This window comes from Gymnoscopelus microlampas (genome assembly GCF_963454915.1).
Source record: "Gymnoscopelus microlampas genome assembly, chromosome: 11".
Classification (NCBI taxonomy): Eukaryota; Metazoa; Chordata; class Actinopteri; order Myctophiformes; family Myctophidae; genus Gymnoscopelus; species Gymnoscopelus microlampas.
The window spans coordinates 18996538-19013222 of NC_139948.1; the positions used below are offsets into that span (position 1 = coordinate 18996538).

General features: G+C 40.2%; 1 protein-coding gene across 1 annotated transcript in view; it reads right to left on the reverse strand.

Moving 5' to 3' along the window:
* Nucleotides 1–16685, reverse strand: part of mapk8ip3 (mitogen-activated protein kinase 8 interacting protein 3) — a 60627-nt gene that overhangs the window by 31277 nt on the left and 12665 nt on the right. Inside the window, exons 3-12 of the mRNA XM_084072400.1 lie at nt 15988–16058; nt 14137–14228; nt 13752–13775; nt 9794–9848; nt 8291–8531; nt 6990–7092; nt 6498–6616; nt 4086–4097; nt 1460–1517; nt 530–682 (exon numbers count right to left, since the gene is read on the reverse strand). Coding sequence (XP_083928526.1) covers nt 530–682; nt 1460–1517; nt 4086–4097; nt 6498–6616; nt 6990–7092; nt 8291–8531; nt 9794–9848; nt 13752–13775; nt 14137–14228; nt 15988–16058 — 928 coding nt within the window. The remainder of the gene's footprint in view (nt 1–529; nt 683–1459; nt 1518–4085; nt 4098–6497; nt 6617–6989; nt 7093–8290; nt 8532–9793; nt 9849–13751; nt 13776–14136; nt 14229–15987; nt 16059–16685) is intronic.

Below are 16685 nucleotides of genomic sequence, written 5' to 3' on the forward strand. Positions count from 1 at the left end.
GGCATTTGCAGAATCGGCCTCAGGTCTTAATGTGTTAAAGACAGGGTGCCGTGATTTTCAGTGATTCCCCCCCCCCCTAAAACATAATCATCAGGTATTATGGTTATACTAGGAGGAAGATTTTTTTCAAAAAAGTGTACAGAAAGTGTTAAAATTATGTTTTTATGTGGGCACGCCTCCAGTTCATTAAGTACAGTATACCTGGTTCTCACCTTAGCACCTCCTCCACCACCTTAGCACCACCCACCTGTCCTAGTCCCTCCTCCTCATGCCCACACCTGTTGTGTTATGATAATGAGGGGGAGGGTATATTTTTAGTGTGTCATTTAATGGCTGTTTTTCTATTGGCACGTTTGACCCTCAAGGTTTCAGCCTCCAGGAAGAAACTCAAAATCACCACCACCAAGGGGCTTAATGAAGTTCTATCAACCTCATAGACACATGAAAAACTGAAAAAGTGCAAAACCATGGCACCACCTCTTTAAGTGTCGCTGAAACACAGATATGGAGGTACAGTTTGTGGACTCACCTCTTAATCTCCTCCTCCAGCTCCTTGACCCTGGTGTCCACTTTGTTCTTGGACTGTCTCACAGCCTCCAGCTCCTCCCTCAACACCTCGTGCTCCCCGGACAGCTCGTCCACTTTGGCAATGAGGTCGTTCTTCACGATGTTCAGAGCATTTCTGCCAGAGGGGGAGGAAGAGGCGGTGGTCATAAGGGTGTTGGAAAAAAATCCATTCATGTAAAAATCGAGATTCTTATTATCAACGATTCAGAATCAATTCACAATTTCCAAAAAACGTTTTATTTTTTTTCCTGGTGAAAGTTACAGGAGTTCTTACTGGTGTGTGTGATATGAAATGCAAGCTTTACCATAATCACAGTAAACGTTATCACGTCTTCAGTCATATTCAAGGGCGAAAACGGCCACTTTCAGTTCAGCACAGCAGAGGGGAGGTGTGTGTGTTGCTGACCCTCGCTGACACTCGTTATCAAGGCAATTATGATGTGTTTCTGCATCAAATAGAACTACACCTAATCTAAGATGCCACCAAAGCCAAACCTTTTTACAAGCGACCCTCTCTGGATTTTTTTTTGTTTTGTTTGTTTGAGCTGTTAGAAATAACTATGGCTTCACTTGGATGTTAAAAGTCCAGATGACAACAATATGACTGATTGGGAACCATTTTTAAATTAGAATCGAGAATCGTTACCCAAATAATCGGAATCGAAGTGAGTGAGTGAGATAGCATAGCCGCGGTGGATCACAAACCAATTCTGAGGTCTCACAGGAGTGCTTGCGGAAAAAAACTAATTTTGAGAAAAAACAAAAAAACTGTTGTTATTTTTAGCGGCAAGCAACACCATCCAATCCATCATACACCATCACACTGCAGAGTATAAACTGCATACTTTTTTACAAATATAAATCGAATTTTCTCTGTCTGTCTCTCTCTTACTTGGTTTCCAGGAGTTGTTTGTTCTCTGTCAAAAGGTTTTCAACCTCCTTCCCCATTCCTGCAACATTCCAAAAAAACTCATTAGTTCTCATCTTCACAAACATCGAGGTAGGTGAGAAAATGTGGTGAAATTGAGTTCTACAGTATGTGTTCAATCCTCTATTATACCAAAATGAAAGTATGTGTGAGGAGTATTCACAGCGCAACATGTTACAAACATGTCAATCTTTTTCTTGTATTATTGTTCTTTCTCTATTCTACTATTCTGTTATTCTGTTTTCTTTTATACTTTAATAAAAAACAAAAACTAAGAAGCAACAAGCATTGGAGTATGTGGTAAGCTAGACACTCACATAAAAGCTTAAAACAAAACAAATAAATATTGAGTGACATGCATGCTTAATTTATACTCCCATGCCGAAATGTTAGTCAAGAAGCTTCCTGTAAGGCAGATATGCCATATAAATATATTATTTAGATGGCATGGTGTTTAGACAGATGCCAGGATTGATTTGTAGAACTTTACACTCTACCCACTCGGCTATGGCCGCTCAGCTACAGCCGCCCCAAAATAAATACGAATATTATAGAATATATATGAACCTTTACCTCCTCGCAGTAGCTTGCCAGTGTTGCAAATATTGTTTTGCAAATATTTATTGCACCATATTTGAATGAAGCCTTCATGTGCAGTTGACATAACAGGTCAGATAAGACCATGGATATAGCTAAATGATGGATTGCCAAAGCTCTAAATGCCTGTATTTTATCCTATCTCCCATTTGAAGGACTTTTATTGCAGCAGTGACATTGAAACATCATTGATGCAGTAACGGTCCTTCAAATAGGAGTTAGTACTTGGTGTAAGGATCTTTTTGTTCGACCTTGTAAGCTATTTTTTTTATCTACAGTAGCACCTGTTTTGAAACGCAAAGGAATAAATAACCCATTAAAACCGGGAAAGCATTTGTGTCATTTTGTTAGCGTTGGCTATTAAAAAATAGCAGACATACAAGCTTCGTGAGCGCGCTGAGAGCTTGTACATCTGCTATTTTTGAGCATTTTTTAAAAAAATGTGAGAACTACTGATTTGTAAGGTATTCGTAGAATCGGCTTATGGGTTAAAGAGGGGCTCTTTTATGGAGTGAACCAGAGCATGGGGAGATGGAACACACGGTTGTTATAAAGATGAAATAATAAATAAATAAAGCTGTTCAAGGGCAGTAGGGAGGTTTGTGACATCAAAGCGAGGAGCACATGCCAGGAAGTGACATCATCATGTATAAACCACCAATAGGATCAAGACTGTTAATAAGGCAAGGGACACCTTACCGAAAAAATCATCACGGACTGGTGGCGAAAAGAGAAGGGAAGGAGGAGAGAGGAAGGATAGAAGGTTTGCAGAGAAAGGCAGGAATGGGAGAAAAGAGAGGAACGCCAATAAGCACTTGTTAACAGACGGTGAAAGAAAACTCCAAGAATATACCAGTGGTGTAAAGTAACTAAGTACATTTACTCAAGTACTGTACTTAAATACAATTTTGAGGATTTCTTTTACTTTACTGGAGTATTTCCAATTTTCTGTACTTCTCAGTGGCAAATGTTGTAATTTTTACTCCACTACAATTATTTTAAAACTTTAGTTACTAGTTACTTTGTCGATTTAGATTATTATTACAAAACATGCAGTAACCACTTCACTATATATATTTGGCCATTTGTAGATCTGCTATTTTCTAAAGATTTTGTATACATTTTATACATTTGAAAACTTGTGAAATGGGACATTCTGCATAATGAGTACTTTCTACTTTTGGTACTTTAAGTACATTTTGATGCCAATACTTTTGTACTTTTACTCTTTACTCTTTACTCTTTTACTTGTAACAGAATACTTTTCCCACCACTGGTAACTACTGTATAGTAATAATAGAGCTGTCCAATCAAATCTAATCGCCGAGCCATTTGGTGATCATAATTAGAGATTCGTTGAAATCAAGCAGTGGATATTCATGAGCAAATTGATTATAAAATGTGTTTATTTTTTCAAAAGGTAACCATCTGAAAAAAGATAATCACTACAGTAAGGTGTTTTTGGAGGTATCTAATTCACAGAAGAGCTGTAATGAGAGAAGTGAATGGTGTCCTCTTATGTCTAATAATAATTAAAGGCAAAATAATCAACCACATGAACCCCAGCGTCTCTATTCGGAGCATGTCATAATAGGCGAACATTCTGCAAAAATAGGCGAACATTCGTCGAAAATAGCCGACCTGCAAGCTCAGCTATTTCCGTTTTATGACGTACAACAAAGCATAGGGTTTAAGTAGTTGATAGCAATCAGTTATTGATAAATATCTACACCAGAGGTTCTCAAACTGGGGTCCAGGGACCCTCGGCGTTCCTGGAGGGGGTTCCAAATGGAACCCTTGCAGGTCCGTAACTCTGAGAGGTTCCATTCGTACACTCTCAGAGTTACAGGGAGTCCTTGAAATGAAAAAAGTTTGAGAACCACTGGTCTACACACTCAGACATGGCGTTTTAAAACGAGAAAGGAGACGTAATCAATAGTGCGAATGGGTGCGACAGAGAGGGATACCAACCAATCCAGGTTCAGATACACACCTGAGAATTCCCCTATTGGTGTTTGCAGCAGACGTGTACAAAAAACAGGACAAAAAGAACAAAACGAGTGAGAGGTTAACAGATGAACGAGAGGGCGTGTCAAATTGTATTTCCTTATTTCATTGTGCCCCACAAACTGAACCCAAACCATTCAGAGGCAGTAAAATAAAGAAACAACACCCACTTCCCCCTTCACAATTGGCTGAAATGAACTTGACCTATGACAAGTCATAGATGATATTATTATCCCATTATGACCGGGAAAGCATCTGTGTCACTTTAGATTTGAACCACTTTAACCATTATTTTATACTTTGGCTATTCAAAAATAGCAGATATACAAGCTTGTAGATCTGCTATTTTTGAAATCATGAAAATCTGTGCGAATCTTTGAATAAAAGTGAACATTTTTAACTCAAATCTTTGCTTCTGGGGGTCCCTGGAAGAAAATATTTTGAGATGGGGGTCTGCTGTTAAATACATATAATTTTGTGGGTCCTTGACATGAAAACGTTAGAACATATAGCATAACATAAGTTTTTCAGAATAACTGTGGATTTAGAAGACATTTGCAGAATCTGCCTCAGGTCTTAAAAGAATCCTCTAGAATAAGTGAAGAGAAAATCCAGTTTAACATTGAATTAAAAACCCATAACACTGAAAACTGAATGAAAAAAAAGAAGAAGAATTAACCAAGGGTTCAAACGTAAGATGAATCCTACAGAATCTCAAAATCTTTTAAATGAATTCTGTGTCAGCCGCCCCAATAACAACATGGATAGGAAGCTGGGTGTGGGGGAGGTTGGGGAGGTGCAGCCACCATGGCAAAAGCAAGCTTTTCTGGGCTGTGCGATGGAGGGATGACATGTGCTGCTGGGATATCATGGGATATATATCTGTCCAGCCATGCAGGGTCAAAGGTCGGATCCAGTGTACACAGCCTCGCCATCATGTGACGCTCGGCCGCCACTTAATGCAACATAAAACAAACACAGGCCTCAGCTGGTTCCATGCATTTGGTAAGCTGCCTTCCCTACCTCCCTTCCTCCACTTGAACACTTTTCTACCATGACTATTATCTAATTATGGAGGGGGGGGGGGGGGGCCCAGATGATATGCTTATTATGCAACATTGTTTTCTCACTCAACAGTAAACAAACCAACATACAGTATAAGTGTACACAGGGCATCTGAACATTTCTAAAGTGACAATTTAAGGAACTTTACATTACTTCTAAAATGAAATAAATAAATAAAAATAAGACATTTACTGCGTCAAAAGAAATCTATACTGTAATGGTCAAACATTGGCCAAATTTTCAAATAATATAAGAAAGAGGCAATTGTTTTGAAAATAGCTGATCTACAAATAGCTGAGGCGTTGTGAGATTGTAGATCAGCTATTTTCGCAATATTTATCTGTGGAACCGAGTCAAACTAAATGCAATGGCTCAACTTCTACAATTCCAAGTGCTTGTCAGGGTAGGGGGTCCCCAGTTCAGATATGATTATGCCTGAAAAAGTTGAGAACCCTTGGACTAGATAATGTGACAGATACTGTAGATACAGTATACGTTTCAAGTGAGGTCTCGCTTTCATCTGGCCAGCAAGAAGGGCTTTCAGCTCAGAAGAGGATAAAGGAGGCCAAACTTCCCTTTGCAAGTTTTCAAACTTAGAATCTTTCCTTTTGTGGTAAAAGCTAGAGCTGGGCCTTGGGGTATTTCCAGGTTAAAATGTGCATTGTGAGATGTACTGTAGGCTTCTCAGAGACAGCATGTTTTATTTTGGAACTAGGTCTAACCACTTTCAACCTGAGCTTCTTATTTTGGGCAAGCATTTTATTTATTTGTATTCATTTAATTATTTCAAAAATGTTAAAACAATAAAAATCAAATGCCAAAAAATCTGCCTTGCATCGTGACGCATAGTGAGCTTGTTGATCGGCTATTGTTGCACAACACCGTTATACAACCAAGGATAAGACAGGGTCTAAGTGGCTATAGCTGAATTCCAATACTCAAATTTCTGCCTCCTCGCTTCCTCCGTCATCTGTCCTCCAGCATGGCGGTGTTACGGTGAAATTGGTGATCTGCCGAAATATGTGACAATCGTGTAGACAATCTAGACATCACATAACGTCAGTGTCGGAACGTAATCATCATTGCGGTTTGTTTATTAGCAGAGTTCAACCTAACGGTATTTAGGCCACGTATTTAAAGACCTCCATGTAAGTTATGTGAAGTCCACAAGATGGTCACATATTTCGGCAGGTCACCAATTTCACCGTAACACCGCCATGCTGGAGGATAGATGACGGAGGAGGCAGAAATTGGAGTATTAAGCCTCTCCGATACGCATCACATCACAACACAACCAACCAAACTGATTGGCAGTCCAGGTTCAGTTTTGTACCTAGAAGCTCGGCTCCCGCGTCCACGTCTCCGATGATGTCCGACTTGGCGTCCTTGATCTCGTGGTAAAGAGAGTCGGTGTTGATGCCAAAGGCCTCGTTCACTATGCCCTGGGAGGGACTGAAACACATCGACAGCTGAGAAGGAGCTCAGCCGTATCCTCTGACCAAGATGATACTGCTGTAGCTTCTGTTTCCTCTCTTTCGGGGGAGGAAACCATCATACGTCCCAAAACTGTTACTTTTCAGGATTCAAAATTAGCAAAAGTAGCAGATCGATAAGCTTTTGATGCTTTTTGTGTGACCCTGTAGTGTGATCAAGTAAGGCGTTTACCCATTCAATCCGGGAACGCATCTGCGTCATTTTAGATTTGAGCTCTAACCATTATTTTAGACTTTGGCTATTCAAAAATAGCAGATCTACAAGCTCGAGCTTGTAGAGGTTTCTGCCCCGACAGCGACGTGCTTTGTGGTTTGGTTCGAGGTCTTCCTACCTGTTGCCTCCTCCGTAGACACGGGGGTCCACACACATGTCCAGCTCTGGGGTGGAATCGATGATCTCCTGAAACTCAGACCATTCGTCACTGCTCCCCATTCCTGCATAACAAAGCATGACAGAAAACATGCATCAATACCGTATCTCTGTGGCTTCTTAGCCACTTACACCCCAGCATCCGTATTGAGGTGTTGCGTCGCATTGTGAGCTTGTCCATCGGCTATTTGCTGGAACATACGGCCCGAGGGCCGGGTCTTTGATCGTCTCAATCCGTTCCTCAAAGTCCTCAAAGAAAAACAAAATCACCCCTCAAAAATCAACATCTTAAAAGGCAGCGTTTTATGTTAATGGTTTTGAGGGAAATTAACTTAACTCGAGTCCAATCAATTATTAGTAATTAAAGGTAGGGTAAGTGATTTGCTTTGGTTAAAATAAGTGTTAAATAGCTCTATATTCTGATAGTACTCATTGCTATAGAGTGTTGTTCAGTAAAAGGAGTCTCCCATGTCTCTCCAGCTCTTTATTAAACAGAAAATGCATTTTCAGTACTCTCTCCTGATTGGCTTATATTTTGTCACCTACCAGAAAATGTAATTATATTCTGTTTACTAAAGAGCTGGAGAGACCCCTGTGACCCAACAAACGCCCTGTAGCAGTGATTACTATCAGAATATAGTACTTTAACCTTTTTAACAAAAAATATCACTTACCCTACCTTTAATATGTACCATTTTGAGTGCATACTTGCATTCCATGTTCCATCCGTATCTACTCAAATGTTAAATGTTTATAATTTGACAGTCAAACAGTCTGCCTTGAGTCCATATTTATAATGCATATAATGCAATATGTTTGATAATGTGAGTGATACAGTACAGCTGTAAAAAAAAAATAAAAAAAAATAAAAAAAAATTATATATATATATATATATATATATATATATATATATATATATATATATATATATATATATATATATATATATATTAGTTGGCCCTATTGTAATCTGTCATGTCTACCAAATTCATGCAGATTTAACATAATTCAGCACTAAAGATCACAGGGGGGTACACATGAGGCCCTCCCTGTCTGTTTGGAGGTAGTCCAAGTGCACAAAATCATAATTTGTGAAATATAGCAAAAGATTGCAGATCTAGAAGCTCACAGCTTGTATATCTGCTGGTATACCCCCCCCCCCCCCCACACACACACACACACAAACTAGCCCTGTTTCCTAAACAATTCGCTCCGCGAAAAAAAGAACCAAAAAAAATTCTGGGAACCACGGCTCTCCTTACCAATGCTAACATTTCTGGTTTCCTGGGACACCTGCACCTCCATGTTCCGGCTGAGGCGCTTGGCACTTTTCCTGCGGTTGCCGCCGCCGCCGGTCCGCATGGCGTCGAACTCCGCCGGCGGGAGGAAGCCCTCGTTGAGCGGGGTGACGGAGGCGGACGGGACGGACGAGGTGGGCGTGTTGGACTTGCTCCCCGCGCTGCTGGGCGTGGCCGCCACGGAGTCCGACTCGGAGCCGTCCTCCTTTCATGTGCGGGAGGGAGAGGACAAGATAACATCTCACCACTGAAACATGTTGCATGGCCAACAGTGTGAAAGGAGCCCCTGTTTCCTAAACAATTAACAAAATACGTAATATCATGATGTTTTAGTTTAGTTCCTGCTGCTACATACTGCCAAAAAGGTCACAAATTGAGGCTTTAACTTTTGCTTTTATATGAAATATCCCAGACCATTAGGGTTTTATGGAACATATTGTTAGTTTGACCATTTCAAATGCTCGAATCTTAAAATAATAACCAAAAACAGCCGGTCAACAAGCTCTCAATGCGTTGCAGACGCATTGAGAGCTTGTTGAACGGCTGCGAAACCTGCTTCCAGAGAAGACATGCTGGCTTCAATGGAAATCGCCAATCTACAAGCTCAGCTTGTGAGCTTGTAGATCGGCTGTTTTCGGCATGCAGCTAAGCGTATTACGACGCCATCACAGCCTCTTTGTGGCCCGAACATCTGGCATTTTAAATGTCCCTAAAAACTAGAACTACATCCACCTAAACTGTTGAAATTGCACAATGTGAAGGAGGGTACACTTACAAACACAAGGCTTTACACTTAAGGACACGAGGTACACGGTACAACACCATGGAAGCTGATGTTCCACAACCACACGGGAAAATAATCACACAAGTCATAAAGAAAAAAAACACGGGAAAGCAAACAAGGACCCCCTCTGCTTGCTTGAGTCAAAATGTTTTCTAGCAAACTCCATGGATTCTAGCCTATGATAAAAGCCACACACGTGACTTGATTCAAAATGACGCATCTTCAAAAGTGACACAAGCAGGCGTGGGGGGAGGGGTGTCCTTGTGGATGTGGCTATAGCAGGATGGGCGGTGGTCAGAGCCTTGTATTAGAGAGTTGCGTCACGTGGTTCATGTTAACTCGAAATAGTGACAAACGCTCATAGACTCCAGTGCATTCCGTAAACTTCCGGTTCAGGGCTTTGTCACTATTCGCCAATAGAAGGCTCTGTAGAAGACTGGCCCGATGAAGTGAACGGAGGTGACGCAACTCTCCTTATATGGCTCTGGCGGTGGTGAAGGCCAGCCTTCTCTCTCCCCTGCACTCCTCCAACAACAAGGCCGGAGACACAGGGAGAGATTCAGCCGGGGCCGTGTCTGGCACACCTGATAGCCGGAGGAGCCGTGGTTGGGCTGGCCAAGCTCGCTGACCTGCCAGGTGTCTTTTCCAGGCATCATCCTAGCCCCCCCGTGACCCCCACGTACCATGCCTTCGGCGTTGGGGTACAGACTCAATGACGGCGGGCGCTCCGCTTTGCTGCTGGGAGAGACAGGGAGACACAGGGAGACACAGAGACGGACGAGCGTGAGACTTAATGGACATAATAATAGCAGTGGTTGAAGAAGTACTTGTATTTCATTTCTGTCGGGGGAAGAAACCTCTCATCTCCATACTCTAACTTTTTGTGTTTTTCGTAAATGAACGCCCTACTTGATCATACTACAGCGTCACACAAAAGCATCAAAAGAAACAGATCTGTAGCTCGAAATGCGGCACGAAGCGACGCGTTTCAAGCTTGTAGATCTGCTACTTTTGCTGTTTTTGAATAAAAACTAATCCTGAAAAGTAACAGTTTTGGACATAATGAGGTTTCCACCCGACAGAGACGATTTGTTTTTACTACCACAATATGAAAATACTGTTACAAGTAAAACACCTTAAAAAATGTACTTGAATTAAAGTACAAATGTATATTGGCATCTAGCCTTGGATCAAGACTATCGTAGATGTATTTTATCAAGTCTGACTTTTACTTTCGTATCTATGATAGTCTTGGGCTATACCCCAATTGTCACTGGACATCCGTGCGGAAAGCCCGTACTTCTCTGTACATGTACAAAGAAAACATATAAAGTGCTAACACTGTAGCCCCGGATGTTAACTCGACATTAGGAACCCGTCTGCATTGTATTAGTCCGTATTTTTCAATAGATACGTGTTTTAATCCTGTCTGTGTCGGATTCTGTCGGAGGTTTCCTGTATTCCTGGGCGGTAGTGACGGGGCGCATCCGGTGAAAGCCGGTAATACACTCAACAGGACAAACGGATTCACCATTCTGCTGAATGGGAACTTAAAGGACAACTTTAGTTTTTTACAACCAAGGTTTATATTTTAGCTTGTAATTAAAGTAAATAAAAGATGAGTGTCATTTTTTTTTCATGTACTGCTTTCTACAGTTTTTTTTTCATTCTGTCCGGTGGCTAAATATGCCTTTTTTACACAATAAAAAAGGTCCTGTGGTCTTTGATGGCCAGATGTGAGTTAGTGGGGGCTAGAAGAGCTACTGTAAATAATAATAAAGAAAACACCGGGTTATTGTGTAAAAAAAGACATATTTAGCCACCGGACAGAATGCCCCCGCCCACTGTAAAAAAGATCGTGAAAATTGCTAAAACGAAAGCAGTACATTTTAAAAATTGAACACTCATATTTTATTTACTTTAATTACAATCTAAAACTTAAACCTTGGTTGTAAAAAACTAAAGTTGTCCTTTAAAGTGTACTACACTAGTTCTATTGATCCATGCCAGAACACAATCAATTGATTGATCATAACATGCTATGAAAATGCATGCGGCCCACCCATCCGACCGCTACGTGTTAAGTAGTCTGATGGGTGGGCCCGCGGACGCTTTGGAGATTGGAGCGAGTGGGCCCGCTGACCCAGAAAGAGGTTGAGAGAACCACTGCAGTAAACCAAATGAGAAGTGCGTGGGCACGTGGGTCCATGTTATACAACCAGAGTATTACATTATTCATCCATTAAGACCGGGAACGCATCTGTGTCATTTTAAGATTTATTTGGCTATTTTTTTGAAAAATCATGGAAAATGTGTGCAAATCTTTGAATATATATATGTGTGTAAAATGTATGTTTTAAAGCAAACATTATTAACTGTGCTTGATCTGTGCTTCTGGAACAACATGTTTTGAGCTGGGGGTCCGTGGCCAAATACATATAATTTTGGGGGGGTCCTTGACATGGAAAAGTTGGAGCACCACTGATATAGCAACATCCTAGGATTTAGATTTTTAGATATGTATTTGGCCACGGACCCCCATCTCAAAATGTTTTGTTCCAGGGACCCCCCAGAAGCGAAGATTTGAGTTAAAAATGTTCGCTTAAACAATATATCTATATTCAAAGATTTTCACAAATGTTCAAGATTTTACAAAAATAGCTATTTTTGAATAGCCAAAGAAATCTTATCTCTGGAAAATGTTATATTGTGTAAATACGGTAAAGATGGGCAGGCAGATAGAAAGTATATGAGACAGACAGATAGGCAGACAGACAGGCAGACAGACAGAGAGACAGACAGGCATAGACAGTCAGGCACACAGAACCAAACGATGGTGACAGAGGAGAAGGTAGGCAGGCCAAGGCAGCAGCATATCGTCACTGTCGGAGCAGAAACCTTGTATCTCCATATTCTAACTTTTTTGTGTTTTGTCGTAAATGAACGCCCTACTTGACCATTTACAGCCAATGGGCAAGTCACAATCTCAAGCCACGGCTGTATTTATAGCGAAAATCTGTGAATTTTCGCCGACTGTTCAACTACATAGGGGATGTTAGGGTTCTGTAATGACATGCGGAACACCGGGATGCCAGCCAGGTTGAAAGTGGTTAGAATATATATTTGTTTAAGGTGTAGCATGCACCTCTTTAGTGAGAAATGAGTGTGCACTGTAAATAAATAAAACAATTTGTATAGCTATACTGTGTATCGCACTAACACGCGATATGACTTCAAATCAATATCACCATTATTTCAAACTTTTGCCTCGATTACAATTAACGAACGATTATGTTATACAAAAAGTGAAACATATCAATTTAGTTGATTATGAAAAATATATTAGAATTGTTTTGTGTTGAGCTATATACATATAAATATATATACAGTATATATGTATATATAGCTTCTCGATTATTTGGTAATAAGTCGGTTATTGGTTTCGATATATTTGCAGTTAATTGCCCAGCCCTACAACAGCATTGTTGATTTATTACAATATAATTTTACCCATGTATTTACCGTTTCAGCAATGCCATTTACCAGCAACAATGACTGCTTTACTATGCTTTACAATGTACATTTATCATTACGTCTCTGTCGGGAAGAAACCAAAACTGTCACTTTTCAGGATTCAAATTCGCAAAGAGCAAAAGTAACAGATCTACAAGCTCGAAACGCGGCGCGAACTATTGATGCTTTTGTGTGACGCTGTAGTATCAAGTACGGCATTCATTTACAAAAAAACAGAAAAGGTTAGAATACGGAGGTGTCTGCACCGACAGCAATGATAAGAACAATACGGAGGGATATTCTTTTGACTGAGGGGCAGGATGGTTGGTTGCTTGACCCATTAAGACCGGGAACGCATCTGTGTCACTTTAGATTTATTTGGCTATTCAAAAATAGCAGATATACAAGCTCTTGAAGATCTATGTATGCAAATGTATGCAAATCTTTGAATATACGGTATATACAAATATTTGCTTCAGGGGGTCCCTAGAACAACATATTCTGAGATGGGGAGGTCCGTAGACAAATGCATATCATTTTGGGTGGTCCTTGACATGAAAAATGTTTGAGAACCATTGATATTATAGCAACATTTTTTTTCTCCCAAAAAAATGTTAGGATTTAGAAGACATTTGTAGACTCCACAGAAGCAAAGATTTGAGTTTAAAATGTTCACTTTAAAAAACATGTACATTCAAAGATTTGAAAAAATGTTTGCAATAAAATGCAGATCTACAAGCCCGTAGCACGGCACTGATGAGCTTGTAGATCTGCTATTTTTGAATAGCCCAAGTATAAGATAATGGTTAAAATGGTTAAAATCTAAAATGACAGATGCTTTCCCGGTCTTAATGGGTTAACAGGTTTGAAGGTAGATTTAGTTGCTATCGGGCAGAAACCTTGTATCTCCACATTTCAACTTTTAGGAACAGCAAATTTTGTTTTACTTCATCATACAGAAGCGTTACACTAAAGTTTTGAAAATAACAGATCTACAAACTCAGCTGTTTTCACTATTTTAAAATATTTTTCAAATACTGATAAAAAAAGGACGTTCTTTTTTTGTTCATACAAGGTTTCCACCCGACAGCAATGATTTGCAGGTGGGGGAGACTTTGTTGAAATTACCTTTTCCTCCATGTGTGGCGTTGACTGTGCACATGGGAGCACATAGACAGACAGACAGACAGACAGACAGACAGACAGACAGACAGACAGACAGACAGACAGACAGACAGACAGACAGACAAACAGACAGACAGACAGACACAGACAGACAGATAGGCAGACAGACACTGATTAGAGAAAGACGACAGAAGACAAGGACATGCCACAACACACCAGAGTCTATGCTAAATGCTAAATATTGAAGGAATACGTAGATTAACCATAAAACATACAAATGATGATCGCGCACGCACGCACGCACGCACGCACACGCACACACACACACACACACACACACACACACACACACACACACACACACACACAGACACAGTCGATTACTCACGTTCGTCCACAGCCTGGGACTTCTGATTGGCTGTTACTTCCCACCTGTTGCATTTTAGAGCGTTCTATATATTCCACGTAGGTCTGAATCATCTGGGATGAGAAGAGACAGCAGATCATTAACCACCTTAGCCCTATATATTTTGTCACACAACAAATAACTGAGAATTGCCAATCTACTTCGCTATCTTTGAACAATTAAAAAAAAAAGTTTTAAACGTTTTCACCTATAATAAGTAAGCCCTGCCCATTTCCATTGCCATTTTTCTAGTCTTTGGTATGACCCGGTCAGGGGAATCGAACCCCTGACCTCCAAGTCTCAGGGCAGACACTCTAACCACAAGGCCACTGAGCTGGGCTTCGCCTTGGATGACTTGTTTATTTAATTTTGTATTATTATTTTATTTAATAATTGGTAGGTTGAAGAAACAGAGGGAAAGAAAGAATCAAAGTAAATAAGTAAATAAATAGATGAAATGTATGATTTGTTGCAAAAACTGTAAGAGGTGTGGGTAACCCTTTTCTCCTTTTGATCATGAAATGTACAATATTGTAAAATTGTGAGACGAATAGAGAACACAGCAACAAGACGACAATAGAGATGTTACACAAGGTACAGTGCAGGGGTGGTAGTGTATATCGTTGCTGTCAGGGAGAAACCCTTTATCTCCATATTTCAACTTTTTTCAATATTTTTTTTAATCTGATCTACAAGCTCTCTGTGAGTTTGTAGGTTAAGGACCCCGAAATTGATTAGTATTTGGCCACGGACCCCCATATGAAAATATTGTGCCAGGGACCCCCAGAAGAGAACATTTGTGTAAACAAAAATCTAAACTATTCCAAAAAGATTTGATTTTTTTACAGGATAGCAGATCTACGCATTGTAGCCTAAGCCAGTTCAAGTAGTTGAACTAATTGTGATGCTATATTAACAAATGTTGGTGGGGACCCCCTGGACGCCACTTTGAGAACCACTGGTGTATGGAAAAGCATTATGTCAAGGTTACTGTTAAAAACAGATTGAAGATTGAAGAAATTGTTGATGACTCGATTCATTATTGCCAGCAGTTTGAATGGAAATGGTCATCCATACATTATGAGATTAGATATAGACTGACACAACATGACATAATAGCTGAGAATTCATGTAGATGATGATACGATGCCGCTTTTCTGACTGTCATTACTTTGGTGTTCATTATTCAGTTCACTTGATATTCTGTACATTTTGGGGGCAAAGTCTTGTGAAACGTGAGCGACGGTAATCAGATTATGCTGCTATTTGACATAATGCAGTGGATTATGGCAGTGTTTACAACTGCCCGAGCGCAATCAGCAGTTCATAGAGGCTTGTAGTGTTTAAAGTATTATTTCCACGCTTTTAGTGTTGTATGTCTTGTTGAATTGAGTCAAAGGACCACAATGGAAACAAACCCCCCGGGGCTTGTTGTGTTATCCTTTTAGCATATCGTGGAAATGTCCAAAACTGTTACTTTTCAGGATTCAAATTCAAAAATAGCAAAAGTAGCAGATCTACAAGCTGCTACTTTTGATGCTTTCGTGTGACGCTGTAGTATGATCAAATAGGGTGTTAACTTACGAAACAAAACATAAGAAGTTAAAATATGGTGATAAGAGGTTTGTGCCCGACAGCAACAACCTTTGTATCTTTTGTAACTGTACTGCCGTACTGTCTCCCAAAATTGCTAATATAGTATCCAATCTAATGACTAAATTGGGGACAAAAGAGGGTAAAATGCTAAATTAATTATTTCATTAAGTTTCAGACACAAACGAACAAAGAGAAACATCACCATGACGCACATTTCCAGAGATGTGTCCTCCTTACCTCAGTGTGGCGCTGGTGCAGGGCGTTGTATTCCTTCTTCATGTCAGACTCGCGTTCCTCCAGACGAGTGACTGTGGGCCACAGAAAATATTCAAGAACAAGGAACATTATTATCAGTGACTCTTGTCTTGTATTGTTTGAATGAAAGTAATGAGTTCAAATATACCCATTACTCTTACTGACTGGTTCTCAAACTTTTCCATGTCAAGGACCCCCAAAATGATGTGTATTTTGTCACGGACCCCCAGCTGAAAACATGTTGTGCCAGGGACCCCGAGAAGAGAAGATTTTGTGTTAAAAGGAATAGCAGATGTACAAGCTTTAGCTTGTATATCTGCTATTTTTGACTAGCCCATGAATACAATATGGATTAAGTGTTTAAAATGATTGTGATGCCCTGGGAAACATCAGCCCCCAAGGAACCATGAAACACCAAAGAAAGAGGGAGTCCCTTCTCAGTACCAAGAAGAACGCAAAGTCTTTTGTTAATCTTCCGTGCCGCCTTACCCCTTGGCACTACCCGCTATCTGTGAATTACGCACAAGGCAGCTGGCGCTGTCCCTAAAGGTTTAGGTTAGTTCACTTTGGTCCTTTTTAGACAAACAAGTATAGTACAGTACATACCCGTAAAGCACCTTAAAATGGTCCAAAAAAGTGTAGGCTGCGGCTAAAGCTTATTTTGCCAATCCCATTTAAAT